A 19,949-nucleotide genomic window follows, 5' to 3' on the forward strand; every position below is an offset into this window, starting at 1 on the left:
CCGCCGCGGGGCCCGCAGCGCCGAGCCGGTGCTGCCGCGGGGCCTGCAGGGCCTCAGCGCGGCGCGTCCCCACGGCGGCGCCACGACCGGATTCCCCTCTCAGTCCCTCAGCGGGCGCCACGCTGCCATTGGCGCAGCTGCCCCCCCCCCGGCGCAGCGGCCAATGGGCGCCGCCGAGCGGCCGGCTCTACAGCCTATCGGAAGCCAGGCGAGCGCGCCCAGCCCAATGGCCGGGAGGCGCAGGCGCAACGCGCACTTCATTGGCTGCGGCGCCGTGGCGGCCGTCCAATGGGCGCGCGGTAGGCTGAGGGAAGCCTCATGCACCGGGTGCCCGCTTCCCTTTGCGGAGCGCTCTGGTGCGGCGCGGACCCGCTCGGCTGCTCCCTCCTCCTGCGGCCATGGCGCTGCCCGGCAGTTGACGTTGGGCTTCTTCCCCTCTCTACCTTCTCCTCTCTTTCCAGCCCCTCTCTTCCCCTCCCCCGGCTCCCGGCTCAGGCACGTAGGCGGCCGGTACCGGCGACGCCGGGTTCCCCCCCCTCCCCGCCCCCCCTCAGGAACAGGCTGTAGCAGACGGGCCGGGCGGCCGCCGGCCGCGCCATGAACATCATCATCGGCATCGGCGGGTGAGAGGCGCGGCGGCGGCGGGCGGGGGAGCCGGCCCGGGGCTGCGGGGCGCCGCGGTCCCCCTCCCCCCCGCCGCGTGCCGCAGTGCCGGGGGGGGCGGGGGCGCCCGGCGGCGGCGGGGCCGCGCGCGCACGTGGCGCGCGGCGCTCGCGACGGCTCGGCCCCTCTCGCCGCAGGGTCACCAACGGCGGCAAGACCACGCTCACGCGCAAGCTCATGCAGGCCCTGCCCAACTGCAGCGTGGTGCACCAGGACGACTTCTTCAAGGTGAGCCGGGCCCGCACAGCCGGGCCGGGCTGGCCGCGCGGCTGAGCCTCCCGCGGGCGCCCGTTCTGCGCAGCGCCGTGCGGCGCGTCTCTGCGGGTGGGAAGATAGAGGAGCAGGCCGCGTTATCTTAGGCTTGTTGCTGCTTTTTATCTGTTGCAAGGAAACCTGGTGGAGGGTTAGATTCCTGGTTGTAGCCAGGCGGGTTATTTCCAAAGCTCGGATCTCTCCTCTCTGTCAGAAATGGGCCTCCTGGTACCTGTGCTGACCAAGCTGCTTTTTCTTGCAACTGTTTCAGCCTCAAGATGAAATAGAAGTTGAAGATGGGTTTAAGCAGTATGATGGTAAGGCTTCGTTACAGAGTTATCAAACAAACTAACTCTCAAAGACTTGAGTATTTATTTGATTCTCTATGTGCATTTTTTTTGTACTGGCTCTAATATTAGATGATACTTAATTACCACTTAATGATGGCTATATGTTTTCTTTTAGTGATTAGTGCACTGGATATGGAAGCTATGATGAGTACCATAAACGCTTGGATAAAAAACCCGGTCAAGTTTGAACGTTCTCATGGGATCAATAACACACTGGATGCCCAAATCTTGCAAGATACAGAGGGAGGAGATGACACCGTCCACATCCTTATTGTTGAAGGCTTCCTACTTTACACCTACAGGTAATCAAGTTGTGACTTCATGTATTTTTCTTTTTTTCTTACATGATTTAGACTGGTCAGCCTTCAAGAAATAAAAAGTCCTGTTCTAAACCAAGAGTTAGCAGCCGATACAGGCTAGTGGTGAGTTTCAGCGTCACAAGTCCGAAGATAGCCCTAAGTATAGGAAACAGATGAAGCTTTACTCTTCTATTTCTTACTACTAGTCAAATAGACTAGCTGTAACCACTTACATACCTCTTTCAGGCCACTGATTGATGTATTCCACCATCGGTACTTTCTTTCCATTCCATATGAAGAATGTAAAAGGAGAAGAAGGTAAGTTCATCTTTAGAAGTTCTTTTCCTAAACCAGTAATATCTTACTAAGTTCAAGACTTAGAGTTTCTCTTTAAAGTTTTTAGATAAGAAAGGCTAAACACTGATGTAGCTACTGTATTAGACAGTTGTAGCTTCCTTCACTGAACAAACCCCAGAGTCTTCTGCCAAACAATTGTATGCATGAGATTGATGTTCAAATTCAGCCTAGCTCTTCAGAATAGTTTTCTGAATATAGCTATTCAGAATAGCTTTCTCATTTTCCCATGATCATGGTTTCTAGGACTTGATCTACCCCAGGTTTTTATACTTGGCTGTATTGTTGTACACATACAGTGTTCTTAGTGCAAATGAAACAGGTTAAACTTGGAGAACAGTTAAACTTCAGTGGAATGAGCAGCCAGCTATTTTGCCTGCACTTCTGCTAAAGCTTTAAGCAAAGACTATTCTTCAATGCTAAGTTCAGTCTTTCTCAAGAATATTCTTTTGCCTTTTGAGTCCTTTGGGCCAGCACATCAAAATCCAGCCCTTCTTGCTACCTCTGTTCCTGCAGCTGGTGCCAAATACTAACTTCTCATAAGCTCAAAAACTAAACTGAAGGCAATGGGCTTAGGCTAGTGTGCAGAGAAACTGAGTGCTTTATGTACAATTTCCCTAAACTGTAATTAGACTACTCATGTATAATAATGTCTTAATATAGTTCAAGGAATTACACTGTACCAGATCCACCTGGATTGTTTGATGGCCATGTCTGGCCCATGTATGTAAAGCACAGGAAGATAATGGAAGATCTTGGAGTTGATGTGGGTAAGTCTTTAATGACAAAAGCACTCTTATAAGACTTTTATGAGAAAGTGCTTTTCAAACCCAGGATAAACATTCTGAAGTGAGAGGGATTGAAGCAGTTGAATGGACTATATTTCCCTGAAACTAGTTAAGTTGCATGCTCTTTGAATTAGGATCTGGCCAGCTTACAGAAATTCTATTATACTGCTGCTTTTTTTTTTTAACATTCTTATTTTAAGTGCACTTGAATGGAACAAAATCCAAGGAGGAACTGTTTAATGATGTGTATGGACAGATTCAGAACAAGATTGAAGAACTACTTAATATGCAGGTACATGTTGATCCTTATAACTACAACTCAAAGGTAGTGGTTTAATTTTAAATGAATATGTAGCCCTTGTAAAGGCTAGGTTGAAAAGCATGAAGCTGTAACTTAGAAATGTTTGTGTTTCCTGTTTAGAAATAAGCTTCTATTGATTCTTTTGGGTGAAGAAGATTCCTGTTTGCTCCAAGCTGTGTACCTGACCACCACTAAAGTTCCAGCTTCTGTGAAGACTCTTAACTCTTGTTCAATCTTTCCTTGAAACTCAGTTAAATATGGTCATAATTAAAGAACATTTCCCCCATCACCAGTCTTCTTAATTTGTGTTTGAGATTAGCATCTGCTTTGCATGCAGCTTAACTTTTCTCACTTTCTCTAGTGTATTCCATTCAATATACTCTCAAACTACAAGAGTAAAAAGTATCACTGAACTGATACCAAGTGATATAATTATGCTAGTATATGCACTGCTTTAGGTTAGGAATTAGCACAGATAAGGCTTTCATGAAAATACATTCTCTTCTCAGTAGAGGAGTAAGGGGCAAAAAACAATGTTGAATTTAATGTAACCAGATTAGTTCTTGTCTGAAGAAAAAAATGTTGAGGCTAGTGTTATGTTCTCAAAAGAAACCTTAAGTGAGTCTAGAAAAACTTGGAGGGCTTGAGAATCATTCCCTGTCAATAACTTGCACTCACTTCTATCATCCATCTATAATTAGACAGCAACCATGTTTCTTGCTGAAGAAGTTAAGATTGATTTAGCTCATACTTCAAAATGAAAGAACAAAAGAATTTTTAGACCACTTTACTGACAGTGATTTATTCTGTTAAATCCAGTGCACATATTGATTACAGGCTACATCTCTTAGAGTCATGAGTATGTAAACACAACAGGTTTAAGGTTAATCATGGTAGCAGATTTCAGTAGTGTCCTATAGCTTAAGGCAAGTTCACACTTCAGTTCAAACTGTGTGTATGAAAGCATCTTAAGGCATTGGTCTAAGTAGCAGAGGGGGGAGAAAACAGCAAGGCTTAATCCCTAATAGGGGAAAATGAATGAAACAAAGCCATGACTGAAAAAAAAAAAAAATCAGTCAACTGGAAAGTAGACCAAGAGGAAGGATAGATATTGATCCATTTAGAGACCAGTCCTTTCTCTTCAAAAGTGTTGACCAGCATCAAGAACTAGCAGTTACTTTAAGCCCAGATGCATTAGCTTCCTGAAAGGAGCTGGTCCTCCCCAGTAGCCCCTAGAAAAGCAAAGAATTGTTTCATCAGGTTACATATGCACATACTGTCAAAGTGGGGCTTTCTTGGCTTGTTTTGAAGAATAATCTTTGCTTCAGTTCTGTTGTTGCAAATTAGGCTAGGGGCACTCTTCTGTGTAAGCCAACCCTCTTCTCCTTCCACAAACCCTTTTTATTAGCAAAGTGCCCAGAATCCTCAGGAAGTCCAGGATTAAGGGCACACTTCGGCTGCTAGATTTGCAGCACACAGTTCACAGTGCAACTACTTCTTTTCTAACAAGGAGTTTTAAGTCAGAACACACATCTGTACCTGGCTTTGTTCTGAATGAATTATCACAGCAGCTATGCCTGCTCAGACTTTAAATACTTACTTGAGTAATGCGTTCCAATAAAGAAGCGGCATCATATCAGCTTTCATATGGTACATGGTTACCCTCTCCTTGCTCTGGTCAATGGGAAATGTCTCCAGTGGCTGAGCATTGTAGTCAAACTCTGCTAGAATCACCTTGTTATAGTTTGTGACCAGTGGGCAGGAAGTATATCCATCGTACTGCAATGAAGAATATACCCACCTAATTATTCTGAGTAAAGTCTGCACGCTGAAATACTGCAAGCTACATGACTAGCATTCATATTTCAGAGCCAGTTTCTAGGAGATTTCTACGTTAGTACACCGCTCCAAAAAAAAAAAAAAAAGTATAGTGTTAATACCAGCAAGTTTGGGGGACTGCTAGGCCACTTATGGCATAATAACCATATTAAAACATTGTCTGTCAAATGCAGGTTGTGCATTTGCTAGGAACACTGCTTATATTAGTACCGACCTAGAACAATAGGGATTGGTCTCATTAATTGCCAGGTATTATTGTAACCAGCAGAATAGGTGACTAGTAAACTAGGATGAGCTGGTGCTGGCTTTAATAGATGGTATATAGACAGAATCTTGAATATAGTCATAAGAACTTCCAGAGGATCACAGCAGTATGGACTGTGATACTCAGGTTAGTATTCTCAGGAAAATTCATTCAGAAGCCATACGTAAAATGAGAGCTGTCTCTTAAAGAGAAATTATACGTAGTCACAGGCACGACAGCTTCAGTAGCACAAACGAAACCAGACCCTGCCACTTCCATTTAGCTGCTCTGTAGATGAAAGGTTCTACGCAGGGGAAGCAAGTTGAATGTAGCACGGATCTGTAATATTTGCAATCTTTCCCCCAGAGAATGGAGCATAGCAGTCAATCAACAGCAAAACTCTGAATAAAAGCCACTTGTATTGTTGAAAAATCCAGCCTAATCAGCCTTTCCTTTCCAGAAAGAGATACACATTTAAGTTGGCAGAGAACTCAGAAGTCAATGAATTAAATTGAAGGTATTTTTAAAGACAGTATCAAGAATATGAATTACGCAACTAAGTGACTGTTATGACATACAGTATTTAGCCAGTTCTTTGGCACCCACATTCCTGACACAAAGCCCTTTCTGTACACTTTACACTGCTTTAGCTTCTTGTTAAGCAAGACTTCCCACATAAGAGTGGAGAAAATACTCAAGATAAAAATCTTCTCTTAGGAAAAAGTTAAGTACCTTTTTAGTTGGTAATTGGTTCTTCATTACCATGGAAATAGTTTTATCAAGCACTCCAGACTGGGCAGCTACATAGAAGAAAGATAAAAACAATCGTATTAAGGCTTTGCTACAGGCAGTAATTACTGTCAGCACTAGAGCAAACAATAGTAGCTGGGTGTGTTGTTAATTCAGCTGTAATTGAACTTATAATTCAAATCCATTTGTGAATTTTACAGTCCCAGGTAAGAATCAGATATGGAAAATTCCATATTGGAATAATGCTTTGGCCTTATTGTTTCTACCATGCGAAGGCTTAACAAAACTTGAGCTATGTATTTTTAGCAGGTATTCTGCTATGCCAAATTATGCTTGCTCAGTCTTCCCAAACACTAAGCATTGAAGTTTCATTTGTTTTGTTTGATTTTTACTGCTGCAAGGGAAGTACTCCAGCCTCATTTGCTGGAATAGCTGAATATACTATTCTTTGAGTTACACCAGTAATAAACCAAACAGGCTATGGCCTTTCTGTATGCATGCGCACACATGGTCAGCCTTATCTTTTACATTGCTTTTTAGTTCTGATACAATATGCCTAAAGTGTTTTTATACTGCATCCTATGGCAACGAGTACAAAACACGTGATTCTTCAGTAGTGACTTATCAGTTAGCTGACATATATGTGTGAGCTTCTAAGATACAGCAGAAAGTTTTCTTACTGAATAACGAAGGAATGTGAGAATATTACATTCACTTTATGTTTCTCTGTGTTCACAGAATTGCTAGAAGTAGTTCAAATGTGAGTCATTTAGAAGACCACTATAACTGTGGATTAATAGTATCAGTGTGGTGGTACCTAGCTAACTGTGCTACGTAAGTTGGCCCGGGAGACTTAGGTCTTTTTGAAAGGTGGAAAGAATTGAAGTCTAGACCTCAGAGTAACAAACTAAACAGTATTTAATCTGTCTGGTATAAAAGAAGCATACTGCCGCTCCCACCCTTTTCATTACACACACACAGGAACACACACACACAAACACACCCTGTTACCTATAGCTGCAGCAGTTTTTGATGTTGGAAGGTTGGTGCAGTCTCCAATACCAAATACATTAGGATACTTTTTATGTTGTAGAGTTTCCTTATCTACATCTACCCAGCCAATTTCATCCGAGACAGGACTGCTGATCAGTACATCAGGTGGCCCCATTGGGGGTGTGACATGAAGCATTTCATACTAGGCAGAAAGTAAAGGTGCTACATGAATAGTTTATCAGAGCTAATCATACCTATGTTGATATAAGGCAATGAGAACATTGTGAAGAGTTTTTTTTTTTTTTTAACAAGTATACAGAGTGAAAAATTTCAAGTTTTCTCAAATTTGAAGTGCATCCTTTCCAATTCTTCATTACCATGAACCTTATCAGGGAACTCCATTTAAGACCAGCATAACAAGAACTTCCCTTCCGCCACGTATACCAGAGATATTCTTCAGTTATATTAACAAGACATAAATAACTCTGGACAGTATTTATTAAATATTTTTTTTCTTCTCTCCACTTTAGTTCCTAGCTTTTTGACTCTTCAGCTGAAGTTAGAGACTGACATTTGCAAGGAGGCAAATGACAGTATCTAATGGAGCAATAAATATTATTATGTTATTATAATGTGGTAGTTATGTTTCAGTATATGCAAGGAAAAGAAATAGGACCAGACTAGAGGTCTGAAAACTCCTGACCTGATGAACTTCAGTGACTCCTGGTTTGTCCAAGTTTTCAAACACAGCTTCCTGCTTGTCTGCTCGAACTTCAACAAGGTTGCACCTATAGTTAACAGCAATATTCCTCTCCTTTATTATTTCAAGCAATGCATCAGCATACTTCTTAACACCAAAAATGACACCAAGCGAAGTATTGAACACTATGTTTGCTTTGGATCGTTTTCCTGTCTGCAAAGAAAGATCAGATTAGCATTTTCTATCTAGAAGGTGTGATAAGCTAGCAGAAGCATCAAAAGTTGAGAACTGTGCCATGCTACTGAAGAGCCAATAAAACTATTAGTGCAGTTCAATTATTAAATAAAGTGTTAACATTAGAACCCTGGAGATGCAGCTATTTCAGATCACGTTAGAAGCTAGACAAGCTAATCTTCGCTTCTTCTGAGCGAGGCACAGAAGCGCTTGTGAGAAGAGGTGGCTGCAATTCACTGAGCGACGTTACTGCATGCAGGTTAAGCATTTGTACAGCTCAGAATTACACAGCACTCTGAAACCTTCAGGTCTTCGCATTCCTCAGATACTTGCCTAGTAGATAGCTCAGGAAACTTAAACATGTATGAAGCATGACATGTCCACTGGCGGCTCTTTTGTTTCCACAAAGCTTGCTTTAGCAGTCTGGCTATGACTCCCCACTGAGACAGAGCATGACATGGAACAAGCATAGCCACTCTGCAGGCTGGCGTAAAGACAAACAGCAGCAGAGGTATTGCACTCAGTACTTAAAGTAACAAGAACAACTTAATGCCCCCCACTGTGATTTTAATGTACCTCCGAAAGTTTTAAGTTATGCTGAGAACAGCATTGGATCTGTGGCTCACAGGTAGTAGGGTAAACAGTTCATTCCTTAGGAATCCTGAATCCTACAAGTTTCTCCCATATTTAATATATGCTAAATATTTATGTACAATTCAGTTAGCTGCATTTAGTATATGTTAATAATAGAAATACTAATTAGTATATGTTAATAATAGAAATACTAATTCAGTCACTTTCATTTAAGAATCTTGAGTCACATTCTCTTGTGTGGTTTTCATTTAATTTTAAAGATCACACAAACTGCTCAAAATAAGCCTTCCTTCTAGCTGTGGGAACAAGCATTGGCAGAAACAGTAAAATACTTACTTTCCTCCAATAGGCCTCTGATAAATACATGATTTTCTGAGGAGCCCCTGCACATTTCACTGGTGTGTTTGGAAAAGTGAAGATGGCATTTCCTTCCTTGAAATCTTGCAAAGCCCTCCATGTTTTCTCTACTGTACGAACTGAGTAATTGGAACCTATTTTAGGGTGCTGAAAACCCTCAGGCAAGCCTTTGATCTAAGAAAATAAAAATAAAGTTTAAAATACAGGTGGCAAGAATTTTAAGTATTAAATACAGACTTGTGATCTGAGAAAGTAAAATTAAAGTTTAAGACACTGGTGGCAAGAAGTTTGTCTTCATCTTCAAATATTAAATGCACACTTGAGAAATAGCTATTTAAAAGGCCTCTGGCAAAAAGAAAGTCCACATACACTATCTAGTTGGTATTTTTGAAAATAAGTCTAGCAATCAACCAAAGATATTTCCATTAGAATTTAGTAGATGTAGCACTTACTGAAATGACAGTGGTCTAGAAGATCTGTATCACAAGCGTTCAGTACAGAACCAGACCAGAGCTTTTGCAGACTAAAGCGTGAAATTCGGAGTAAGAACGCATAAAGTCAGTGCCACTTCACCGTAAGTGAAAACCATATAAAAACGGCATTATGAAAATTCTGAGGTGAACGAAACTTTTGAGTAGTCAGTTGCAGACATCTGTATTTCCTAAGGTATTTTGTTTTAGCTGAACTGTCTCCACTAATTATTTCCCTACTACTGCTATGCCTGAGCACCCGTTTATGAGGAAGGCAGTCGTCCCCATTTCAAAAGTAAAGGATTGCAGAACTTTGGTGAGAAAACTGAGTTCATGTTATTTGCATTGCAATGTGTTTGGGACATTACATTCCACACCAGAGAGTATGCTGTTGGTAAAGGTATAGTTAAGAGAAACCATGCCTATTGTTAAAATGGGCACTTTGGTTTTAAAGTCATAAATCTGTTACTCTGAATTTTATTCACCAAACTCACTAGATCTCACTACAGCGTAGCAGTGATTAATTGTATTACATGGTTTCCTCCATGGAATACTGAGTTTAGTTTTCTCAGGTTGTACTGTATAGAGATTTATATGAAGGCTGAGGGGGTCACTAAACACAGTGCAATTCCTTATTCCACTTATCTGATCACCAGAGTTTATCTGCTGTGACTATAGTTAACTAGACCAGATCTTGGTTTACTTGTGCCTTGGGAGCTATTCAAAGAGAGACTCAAATACATTATTAGCAACTACACTATATTCTGGATAGGTTAAACCAGTAGAGTCAAATTGCTCAAACATATTTTGTGTTTCTCTCCTCCTACGTATTGCTAAGGTCATTCTTGCTTCAATACAACCGTATTAACATTAACATTTTCCTTTGAGTGCCACTGTAGAACATGTACAAGAAACCTAATGGATGTGAAGGGTCCCAGGGCCTACTTAAACACAGGCTTGATACCACAGCTGGCTCCTTTTGAAGTGCACCCTCTAAGAAAGGTGGTGGAGAGTAGGCCAATCACTCAGGCAGGGCAGGTTCTACTAACTGCTGTATTTTCCTTGTCTCTGCTTATGTTAGAGATGCTTTGGACTGCAGTCACCATACCTCTCCGTTTCACTATTAGAGACTGCATTCGGTTCCAGATTTAGCTTGCTGCCCCATCAGCTGGTATTGCCATAGAGACACAAAGCCATCTTAAAAGAGCTTCCCAAAAGTAATTTGGGTTATTACAGCCAGACCTATGGAGAGGCACACTAAATTCATCAGGCTGTCTTCTGGCTCTTTTGTTTGTATTAGCATTCAGCTTCCTGTAGTAGCAAAGTGTACGGATAAGTCATTTACCGTAAGTGACTCATGAGGGCACGTGATACCATTAAAACTCGTAAGAACATGATTACTGTAACCAAATACCTTTTCATAATGCAGACTGATCCCAAGGGCAATTATCAGGTACTTGTAAGATATCTGTTATGTAAGGAAAAAAAACATTTTAGACAAATTTACTTCAAGGTGATGTTTTGTTTTAAGTTTTTTAAGAACGCTTAACAGTCACAAGGGAAAGGGATGTAGGGAGTATTAGTAGACTAGAGTTAAGCTCTAATAATTTATTGTTACAATGATAACTGCATTAAGGGTTATACACACAACCTTTGCTACACATGAAACCAAGCGTTTGGAGCAAACTATTCCATCTTTTGTGTTCAGTTCACTATAAAGAGGGAAATGCACTACAATGACAATGTTGTAAATTGATGTTATTGTAACCTAGTTATCCACAACAATTTTGATTATAAACAGATTCTAGGATCAAGTACTTTTCATAAGAGTAAGTGAATTTCCCAGCCTCTCCCCATCAGAGAGTTCCACGGGGACCTGCAGCAGGTGGACGGACAACTCATGACACAGAATAACAGATTCGGAATAACATTTTTCTGGCATTACTACCTTTTTATCATTCTCTAGCAAGACACAGTTCTTATCTGGATCCAACCCTGTAACTCGAGATTTGATCCATTCGACGCCTCGAGGCATTACACTCTTGGTTGGATGCGCAGAAGTTGCCAGCTGCTTTGCACCAGCACCAACCAGAGTCCAGAGCGGCTGATAGTAATGAGTCTGAAAGAAATGTTTAAATGGACTTCTAAGAGCTGTTTAAGTGAACTTTAAGATGAAGGCACATCACTCCAAACAGGAAGCAATTTGCTCCTAACACTTTACTCTTAACGAAAGAATCTACATAAATGACCAGGAGCCTTGTAAGACAAAGCTGGAGGGACAGATGCATCTTTAATATGGAGCAAAGAATTTCACACAAAGCCATCTAAAGGCTGGCAAGTTGTCTTTCTCTCCCCACTTAAAAACATTTGGGGTTGGGAAGGGATCAGAAACAGATCAGACTGGTCACATATGTAAAATGCTTATTCTCTTCACACTTGCACCTAATAAAGATTTACCTTACTTGGCTCAACAACAGCCACATTTCCTGCCCCCACTTTCCTCTTCATGCGAGCACTCATGGCGATTCCACCAGTGCCTCCACCCAGCACAAGAACTTCGTAATAATCCTTGGCAGCACACCTGGCTGCCGTGTGTAAGCCAGGGGAGCTCATCTTCTGCACGCCTGGTTTCAGCAGCCACATGCCAGGACGGAGGCAGGAACAGGATGCTGCTACCCCAATCGCTGACATCTTTCGGTAAGCATCAAGCTGCAAGATAAGGAAAAGCGCCAGCTACAATGACAGCAGGCAGCATTTAAGTTAATTTATATGGCTAAATGAGTCTCCAACACAAGAATTATAATACTAAACACCTCTGTGGCTGTTAAAATGATAATTTTCAAATTGATTAAAATCAAGTTGAAAATCAATTCTGGTCTCTACCAATAAATTGAAATTTCATACAGGCAAATGAATTTTAACAAAAGATTAGAACATTTTCCACTTATTTTGGCAGGAAGGTGTTTCTGATCCTACAACATAGGCTGTAACATTACAATCCTGAAGAGATGGAGTGTTACAAGAGGAAACAAGGATTGTTAGATGCTGCAGATAAGAAACACTGAACAAGTTAGTTTTGTGAATATACTGAGTGCCATTCCACTCATCATAACGTGTCAGACATGGAAATAAATCCTTACATTTGCATTTTAATGTTAACATGTACAAGCATACGCACACATCAGACATACCCGTTCTCCCCACCTTCCAGGGCCCATGCCATTAGGCCAGCTCTTACAGTGCTTTGAGTAAGGGCATCTCCTCTCTTGCAGGAGATGTAATGAGCCCTAAGCATGACAGGAAAACAAACCAAGTTCAATGAAACAATAGCTTATCGCTTCCTAGATTTGGGATCTTTAAGTAGACTCAAAATATTAAGATTCAGTTCTCTGTTCATGGTCACCTCTTAGCATTCATATTAGCAAAGTAGCTGGACGCAAAGGTCAGAAACCCACACTTAGCTTAGCTACAGTTGCACCTTGTCACCCGACAAACGAGCTAGAACCGTGAAGAACGCTGTGCCTTCCCGCTCACAACATGGCACAGTGCAACTTCTGTTATTTAGAAGCCAATCAAGGTTAATCTCTGCAGACACGTCCCCCTCCCTCCCTCTGCTGGAGGGAACAAGATCACTTCCTGCTATAAATCCACTCTTTACCCATGCTGAATATCAGTTTTTAGCTTTTCAGTGATAAAACAAGTATAAGCCGACTTTAGCGTAGTTCCTTATTGCAGCATTCACAATGAAGAATGAGGCAGTATTACCACCCAAAAGAGTAACTTACGGCAAGATCTGCACGTATTAAATTACCTGCCCCACCCCCCTTTGGTTAATTCCTTGAATCATTAGACAAGGATTTGAGCTTTTTCACTTAAAAAGGATAGAACTCATTTATGGTACTCAGAGAAATACTGTTACGAAAATTTTCTGAGGTCAGCAGTATTGCACCAAATAGACTTCACAAATTCTCTGTTTTACCCTGCTATGCTAGATGCAGGTCAGCAATTCATTCTGCGTCTTTGCACGCTATCTTAACAACCCTCCCCTCCCAGTACCCCAAATCTTTGCCAAGTCCCATTATTACCCCCAAAGTGCAATTGGTTTGGGAAGGAGGAGGAAAATCTGGGAAGTGTCCCCTGTAAAAACACTTTTAATCACTCTGTTCTACAGGCAGCTTCCAAGATGCAGACGTTTCTCCCAACCTCCTCCCCACTCAAAAAGCAACCCCAGAATAAGCCAGTTTCCTGTTAGGCTGTTTATTACATATCTAGTGCAGACAGCAGGTTAAAGATGTGGACAGACTGTTCAAGCAGTTGTGCTAACCCTAGAAATAAGTTACCGCGTGGAGATGTCTCCTGCTCTCTCCGAGGTGGAAAGAATTGCAAAGAATAAGTTCTGCAACTTCCTTCTGCGACACAGTTTTAGGAGGGACATCTGCTTCCGGAAGTGCACGAGCTCGGGGTTTTGGTTTGGGTTTTACTGAACACACAAAACAGGCACGGTCTGGCTGACAATACACAGCACGTCCAGACTACGAGGACGAGCCTCAGTTTCTGCAGTGCACTAAGTAAAGAGCAACTGACCTCTCTGACCAAACAGACTGCAAAGGAAGCGTGCTTACACACACGCACACGAGATTTACCTCTGCTAACAGCAGTCCAATAGATTTGAATGCAATACTATCCCGCCTACAAGTTGCTTTAGAATATACAGGAACAAATGTTAATTTGAAACATCATTTGTAGACAGAAGTTTTAAAAGAAACATCAAAATCCTTCATGTGAAACTCCCAGGTTAGCAGCTGTAGGACTGATTCAGTAAACAGTACATCGACCCTGCAGTTTCGAAATAAAGGAAGAGGAATCACAGAACAAGAATGAAAGAAAAGCAGAAAATTAGTAGATTAATCTACTGAGTTGAGCTGAAAATGCTAAGCTTTTACAAGTACTATTTTAACATAGAGCACACTCACTCCCGTGTCCTTTAATCTATGGACCAAAAAAACATCACAGACAATATTAGCATTACACAGCACAAAATCAGTTTCCTAAAGAAAAACTGGATACAAGTCTTAAAGTACTGACTAGTAAGTTACCCTTCAACCCAGTTTAGGTAAAGTCTACAATATTTTTTTACCTTACTAAGGACCCCACGCAGTCTAAGGCAGCTCTGCTCGTTTTAACGCGGCGCTGTCAGCGGAGAGCCCCGTCCGCCCTGCCAGCGCTTGCGGGGCACCGCGGCAGCGCGACTCGCTCCAAGCTCACGAGAAACGGCATTTCTACCAACAAAGCTACCTATCGGCTTGGACTTTCTTTTCAGACTTACGCAGTGGCCGCCGCACTTCCACTCATAAATCCCTTTCCCCTTTTACTGTCCCCCTACTTGCAGAAGAGTGAGATTCAGAAAAGAAGCATTTAATTCGTGTGCCCAGTAAACACAGACCGTGTATACTGCATGCTTTTTGAATAACTCTCTTGAATTAATACTGAAGAAAACGTATGTTGAAACTGCACAGTTAAGACGAACCAGGAGAGCTCAGCTTTATTTAGTACTTGAAAGCCAGTAAGCAGGTTAAGTTAGTACAAATATCAGGAAAACCGTGACTTTTCAGATAAAAGAGAAAAATAAACCAACACTCTTTTCCAGAATTAGTGGCTTAAATCCCATTTAAGAGATTGGGAAAACAAACACAAGAACTACCTTTAATAAATTTTTCTTAAAAAACCCAAATGAATGACGATGCTACAAGCACTGTGGAGGAAGTGAGCTGGTTACCAGCGGATTCTAAAAAACTTTCATTTAAAGGAAAACCTTGCTGAAAAGATGTTTATTATGTAATGCATTACAAATTAATATCTTTGTGCATTTTAACGAATTCCAATCTCAATCCCAGAAAACAGGAAATTCCAACAGAACAGGATAAGTGTTCCTCAGCCAAGGCACCGCCTCGGTTCCTGCGCAGAACCCAGAGCGGAGCAGCTCGACCCCCCTCCGGCAGCGCTCGGCACCGCGGCGCAAGGCACGTGCGTACCTGCAGCAGCCGCCGGCCTGACGCAGCGCGGAGACAAGAACTGGACCTGCTGCAGCCACTTCGGCACCCCACAATTAAGAGCACAGACTTAGGAAGTTAAGGTAGCTCAGTTAATTACTAAGGCAGTAATTTAAGCCATCAGAACTTGCGTCGCCTTCTTTTTACACTCCCAGTGCTAGACCCCAGCAAAGGGATCGAGAGGCATTTATTAAAGTTCTCGCTGTTATCTACCAACCTGCCTATGAAGAAGCTCTACGTGTGAGAGGTGCCTTTGGCTGCAGCTCTCCATGCACACATGGGGACAACGGCGGCCACAAGTGAATACAATCAGCCCCTACCCTGGCACGGCGTGACACAGACGCACGCACAGCCTAAGTCAGAGGTAATGCTGGCAATCGCAAGGTAAGCGCAAAGTTCAAGCTGCTCTCACGTGCCTTTATGAGATCCAGGAGCTGATCTATCAAGCAATTCACAACTGACTCTGCAGTACTGCTGCAGCAGAGGAAGCCTCCCGGCTCGGCACGTCCCCAGGCCCAGGGGCAGCGCGCGGGACAGAAAGCGGTACCAGCCGCTCTGTCGCCAGCTCTGCAGGCTCATGTCCCACAAGCGCGTCGCGAGGCACCGCTCGCCGCTCGGGCCTGGCGCAAACACGAGCTGAGGCGAGGCGCAAGACGCGAAGCCACACGGCATCACTGCGCTTCTCCTCCTCGGGAATACCTGCTGCGTGCAAGAACGACTGCTTCACAGGTCAGCCAGAAGGCAGCTGTGAAACTACGTATCGCAGATCAGCCAGAGGGCAGCTGTGAAACTACGTATCGCAGAGAGTCGGAACGAAACGCCAGAACAGCCTTAGCAGGAGGAGCAAGGACTGGCACGAGTACCTCCGAGCCGCCGGCCACCGACGAACGCCCACGCGCCCCGGCCGCGCCGCCCCCACCCGCCCGCGGCTCCGGCTCGCCAGCGCCGCCGGCCGCCGCGCAGCAGAAGGGTGCGGAACCAGCAGAAGGGTGCGGGGCCGCGCCCCCTGCGCCCCCCCCCCTGCGCCCCCCCCGCAGCCCCCTGCAGCCCCCCGCCCCGCGGCCCAGCACTCGCCTGGCTGCTGCGCGGCGGCCGAGCCCCGAGGGGAGGGGAGGGGAGGGGAGGGGAGGGGAGGGGAGGCCCCGCCGCGCCGGGGCGGAGCGGAGCTCGGCGGGGGCCCCGCGCTGCCCGCTGCGGTCGGGCCCCGCGGCCCCGGGACTCCCGGCTGCTTTGCGCCAGCCCCCGGGCGCGCTGGAGCCCGCTCGGCTCTGCGGCAGCTTTGTGCCAGCTCCGGGAGGTGACCGGGCCGGCTAAAGTCAGCATTAACTTTCATCCCCTGTCTGATTTTACTAAGGGCATGTCACTGTTGCTGTAACTGTTAGCACCCAAAGGAAAGCTCTACACATTTTTCAGCAGCGTAGCAGCTTTGCCTGTTGGCTTGTGCAATTTCCTTTTCCTAAGCGTCTATCTTCAAACCATTTGCTCCTCCAGCTTGCTGTTTCAAATCAAACTTTAGCCTGGAATTGTGGTACTTTTTCAAAAATACCTCAAGCGTTAAAAAAATAGAAGTCAACCAAAATACTAGCCCTACACAAAAGTCCAGATCGGCTGTAACTCACCACGGTCTATGGAGAAAGGATCCTTCTAGCTGAAGTACAAGCAGGGAGCAGGGCTGCCAGCCCCTGCTCCTGTTCAGCCAAGTGAGACCATTTGCTGAGCCAAGCCTTAAAATATTTTTCTCTAAAACTTCACAGGGCTTTTGATTTACGGTATGGTGACGTGAAGCAGTAACAGTTGTTAATCCACTGCCATGAGTCATGTTTGTCAGGTCAGAAAGAGGCATGGGAAGACTAGTGCTGAAAATTACATGTAAAGGCAGAATTACTCACGCCAGCTCATCACACACATCAAGCAGCCCATAAATCCAAAGCCTGTGTCAGGCCATTTCTTTCTCAGGCTTAACCTTCCCCTCTTGGCACAAAGCTTCTGTAAACCGTTCAACTGTTCAGAGAAACACGCAATTGTGGAAAGCTATAAAGAATGGGGAAACGAGCCTTGAGGGGTTAAATCGGAAGATATCACAAGGCTCCTCCATGCTCCGGGCATGCTATTGAGAAGCAGAAGAAGGGAACGAGACATGCCGCAGAGCGGCAATTTGAACAGTAATATGCATGTTGTCCTGCGGGAGCACACAGGCTATGCACACCGTGATCACATCCCGTGCTCCAGAGTAGGAGCAATTTGTGTGTCTCAGCTCAGCAGTCTGAGCACCGGTGTTCATTCAGCACGAGCGCGTTGGCTGCTCACGGCCCGCCCAGGATAATGTTCTTAGCCTGCTCTTGCCGCACATCTTGTGCTTTTTGTTAGCTTAAGCTGTCATTTGTAGAAAAGTGGCTTCAGTCGCTTGACTCAACTTACAGCTGCAGGCCAATAATCATAAAGCCAAGCCTGAGAGTTTACCTCTGTTCTCACAGACGTTCCCTGCTGGGTACAGAGGTCCCCGGACATGAGGCCACAGTATTCAGCACCCGGATTAAAACAACTCATCTCTTCCACTTGTGTAAATCTGTGCTGTCATACCCAGTCAGGGGCTCTTCTCACAAGACCACAACAAATGAAACCAGGGAACAGGTTTAGTCAGAAAGATACTATGAATTTTGACAGGATACAAGTTACACTTTCAGAATATACCCTACTAAATACAGAGGTTTCTGTAATTATTTCTACGGCTACATGAAACCAGCTACTCCAGACTAAAAAAGAAAAAATCATCCAGTAAAAAGCCACCAAAACAAACTATTTTTCTCCCTGTTGCTTGCATAAGACTTGGCATATCTAATACTAGTTCCACAGAAGATCTGCAGAACATCATTCTACAGATGAGTATTGCCACAGAAATATCCTCCCCTCCCTCCTCCCCTCTCAATATTAGTCTTGTGCTTTCCCTTTTCCCACTTAAACATGCATCTGAAAATGAAAACTTAATATACCTGCCTCTGTAAGCTTTGAAACAAACTTTAATCCCCATCCTAAATCTGGACCCCTACCAAACCCTAATCGAAACCTAGGTTCTGCTGGCACCAGACTAGAAGCCCTGTCTGGATCCACTTAACATAGCTCATTCACTTCAGGCTGATCTAAACTAAAATCACAACCACTATAATAGCTGTAACCTAGCGACCACGGATGCTTCAATATCTAAACTTTGGCAGGTTACCTATAAGCAGCAGCCCTAAGCCTTAGTTTAGTAGTCCTTTTCCATAGACAAAGAAATAGGAAAACTATTCAACTGGAATAAAAAATAAACACTAGAGCAACAATTAAAAACTAAAAATCACCTCTGATGACAGTGCAGTCCCATATAGAGGCAGAGGATATTACCAGGCCGATTTTTCAAAGCTGCCCAGCACCTACACTTTCATGGAGTCTACAGCAGACAGAATGTACTGGCAGGACAGACAATCAGCATCTTCCAAAAAATGACCTGTGGATTAGACATTACTCAACCATGTCTTTGCTAATGCTTTCATACAAGCGACTTCTCTAAAGAGAAGAAAATCATGGTTTACAGTCATATCATTCAAAACATGCAGACTCACTATTTATGTCGTTTCTAAGAGCTTTCTTAATTCCTGCTCTCAGCTGCCTTGGGGTAGACAAAGTACAGCCTCTTTTTCCATCTTGTTCTAAGAGGCTGATTCTCATCTCTGTCTGTGAGAAGAGAAAGTTTCTTTCTTTCTTTTTTTTTTTTAAATGTACAGATATTTTTAAGGATTAAGTCTTTTAATATTTAATCTTCCCTATCTTCCCATGCATATGTTCCCCACAGGTGCCTCACAGAGATGTTCTGCATTTTAATAAATAAATTAATACATTAACTTAAACTACAACCTGGAAACAGAACGCATAAACTGAATGTGAAGCAGCTACTTACCTACAGCCTCCTGCACCAGCAAAGCCAGGGCGGGCGAAGAGGTGGAGGCTGCTGGGCGAGGGCTGGGCGTGCACCGCAGGGCCGCACACCTCCTCGGGCCCCTGCCACCCCAGGGTGCCGCTGGAGCAAGGGGAAGCGCTCCCTGCTCACCAGGCAACAGGCTTCCTCGGACTGCCCGGAGCATGCAACCTACAGCCACCTCCCTGCCTGTCCCTCACCTGGACAAGTTGGTGAAATCTAAGAAAAAGCAGAGCAAGCCTTCCCCAAGCAGCCGCCCGGTTCGCTCGAGCGGAGGCTCCGAGGAACGGTGGCTCTGGAGGCAGGGGAGCTCGCTGTTTCTAGCTGGCCCTTTCCCAGGCACAGCACTGCATCTGCCCAGCCAAGAACATTTCAACGTGTGCCTGCAGCCATGGGAGGCTCTTCTTGCCCGCTACCATCTTCAGTGTGAGCTTTACCTTACTTCCCTTTCCTAAATCCAATTATTTGTGTATATGTCTGTCTAGGTGTAGACAGAGAGCTCTCCAGCATGGGGATTACTCCTCGGCAGAAAGCACCTACCTTCTAGCAAGCACTATTATCTCAAATAAGCTGTAGTACCACTGGGTGGTGTAGAAGACAAGAAAAGCAGTAATTCCTGCACATCATCACTGGTATTTTCTCTTCAGATATTCTTCTGCTGGGATAACTCTAAATCACAGCATCTGTAAGTATAATAAAAGAGTAGTAGTAAAAGAAAACAAATAGAGTAAACACATTCTTGCATAGTTTACCAACATG

The 19,949-nt window shown here is 44.0% G+C and overlaps 2 protein-coding genes across 8 annotated transcripts; one reads left to right on the top strand and one right to left on the bottom strand.

Annotated features, from left to right (window-relative positions):
- Positions 1-305: 305 nt before the first annotated feature.
- LOC112995970 (nicotinamide riboside kinase 2-like) lies at positions 306-3,296 on the top strand. Its single transcript, XM_026121240.2, has 8 exons — positions 306-623; positions 801-891; positions 1,187-1,232; positions 1,381-1,567; positions 1,811-1,882; positions 2,582-2,688; positions 2,907-2,998; positions 3,128-3,296. The coding sequence occupies exons 1-8, from the start codon at positions 598-600 to the stop codon at positions 3,131-3,133; spliced, it is 627 nt and encodes a 208-aa protein (XP_025977025.1). The 5' UTR covers positions 306-597; the 3' UTR covers positions 3,134-3,296.
- Positions 3,297-3,793: 497 nt separating this feature from the next.
- SQOR (sulfide quinone oxidoreductase) lies at positions 3,794-16,942 on the bottom strand. Of its 7 annotated transcripts, none has more exons than XM_026121239.2 (10): positions 16,858-16,942; positions 11,646-11,897; positions 11,137-11,307; positions 10,603-10,656; positions 8,698-8,892; positions 7,537-7,746; positions 6,852-7,035; positions 5,823-5,890; positions 4,608-4,786; positions 3,794-4,239 (listed from the first exon to the last, which is right to left on the bottom strand). In XM_026121239.2, the coding sequence occupies exons 2-10, from the start codon at positions 11,877-11,879 to the stop codon at positions 4,182-4,184; spliced, it is 1,353 nt and encodes a 450-aa protein (XP_025977024.2). In that variant the 5' UTR covers positions 11,880-11,897; positions 16,858-16,942; the 3' UTR covers positions 3,794-4,181. The 7 variants fall into 7 exon arrangements, with proteins under 7 accessions (XP_025977024.2, XP_064373397.1, XP_064373396.1 ...); XM_064517327.1 differs by lacking the exon at positions 16,858-16,942 and adding an exon at positions 16,313-16,373; XM_064517326.1 differs by lacking the exon at positions 16,858-16,942 and adding an exon at positions 16,313-16,373 and having other exon boundaries at positions 11,646-11,921.
- Between the last annotated feature and the right edge of the window lie 3,007 nt (positions 16,943-19,949).

This window comes from Dromaius novaehollandiae, chromosome 10, assembly GCF_036370855.1.
Source record: "Dromaius novaehollandiae isolate bDroNov1 chromosome 10, bDroNov1.hap1, whole genome shotgun sequence".
Taxonomy (NCBI): domain Eukaryota; kingdom Metazoa; phylum Chordata; class Aves; order Casuariiformes; family Dromaiidae; genus Dromaius; species Dromaius novaehollandiae.

Bases quoted from the DNA above. Each gene is read 5' to 3' on its own strand.
- SQOR (XM_026121235.2), bottom strand. From the start codon at position 15,509: ATGGAGAGCTGCAGCCAAAGGCACCTCTCACACGTAGAGCTTCTTCAT. The intron at 7,747-8,697 runs GTAAGTATTTTA...CTTTCTTTGCAG, and splicing joins CAGAGGCCTATTGGAGGAAA to ACAGGAAAACGATCCAAAGC. The intron at 4,787-5,822 runs GTACTTAACTTT...TCTTCATTGCAG, and splicing joins ACCAATTACCAACTAAAAAG to TACGATGGATATACTTCCTG.
- LOC112995970 (XM_026121240.2), top strand. From the start codon at position 598: ATGAACATCATCATCGGCATCGGCGG. The intron at 1,568-1,810 runs GTAATCAAGTTG...TACCTCTTTCAG, and splicing joins TTCCTACTTTACACCTACAG to GCCACTGATTGATGTATTCC. The intron at 2,689-2,906 runs GTAAGTCTTTAA...TCTTATTTTAAG, and splicing joins AGATCTTGGAGTTGATGTGG to TGCACTTGAATGGAACAAAA.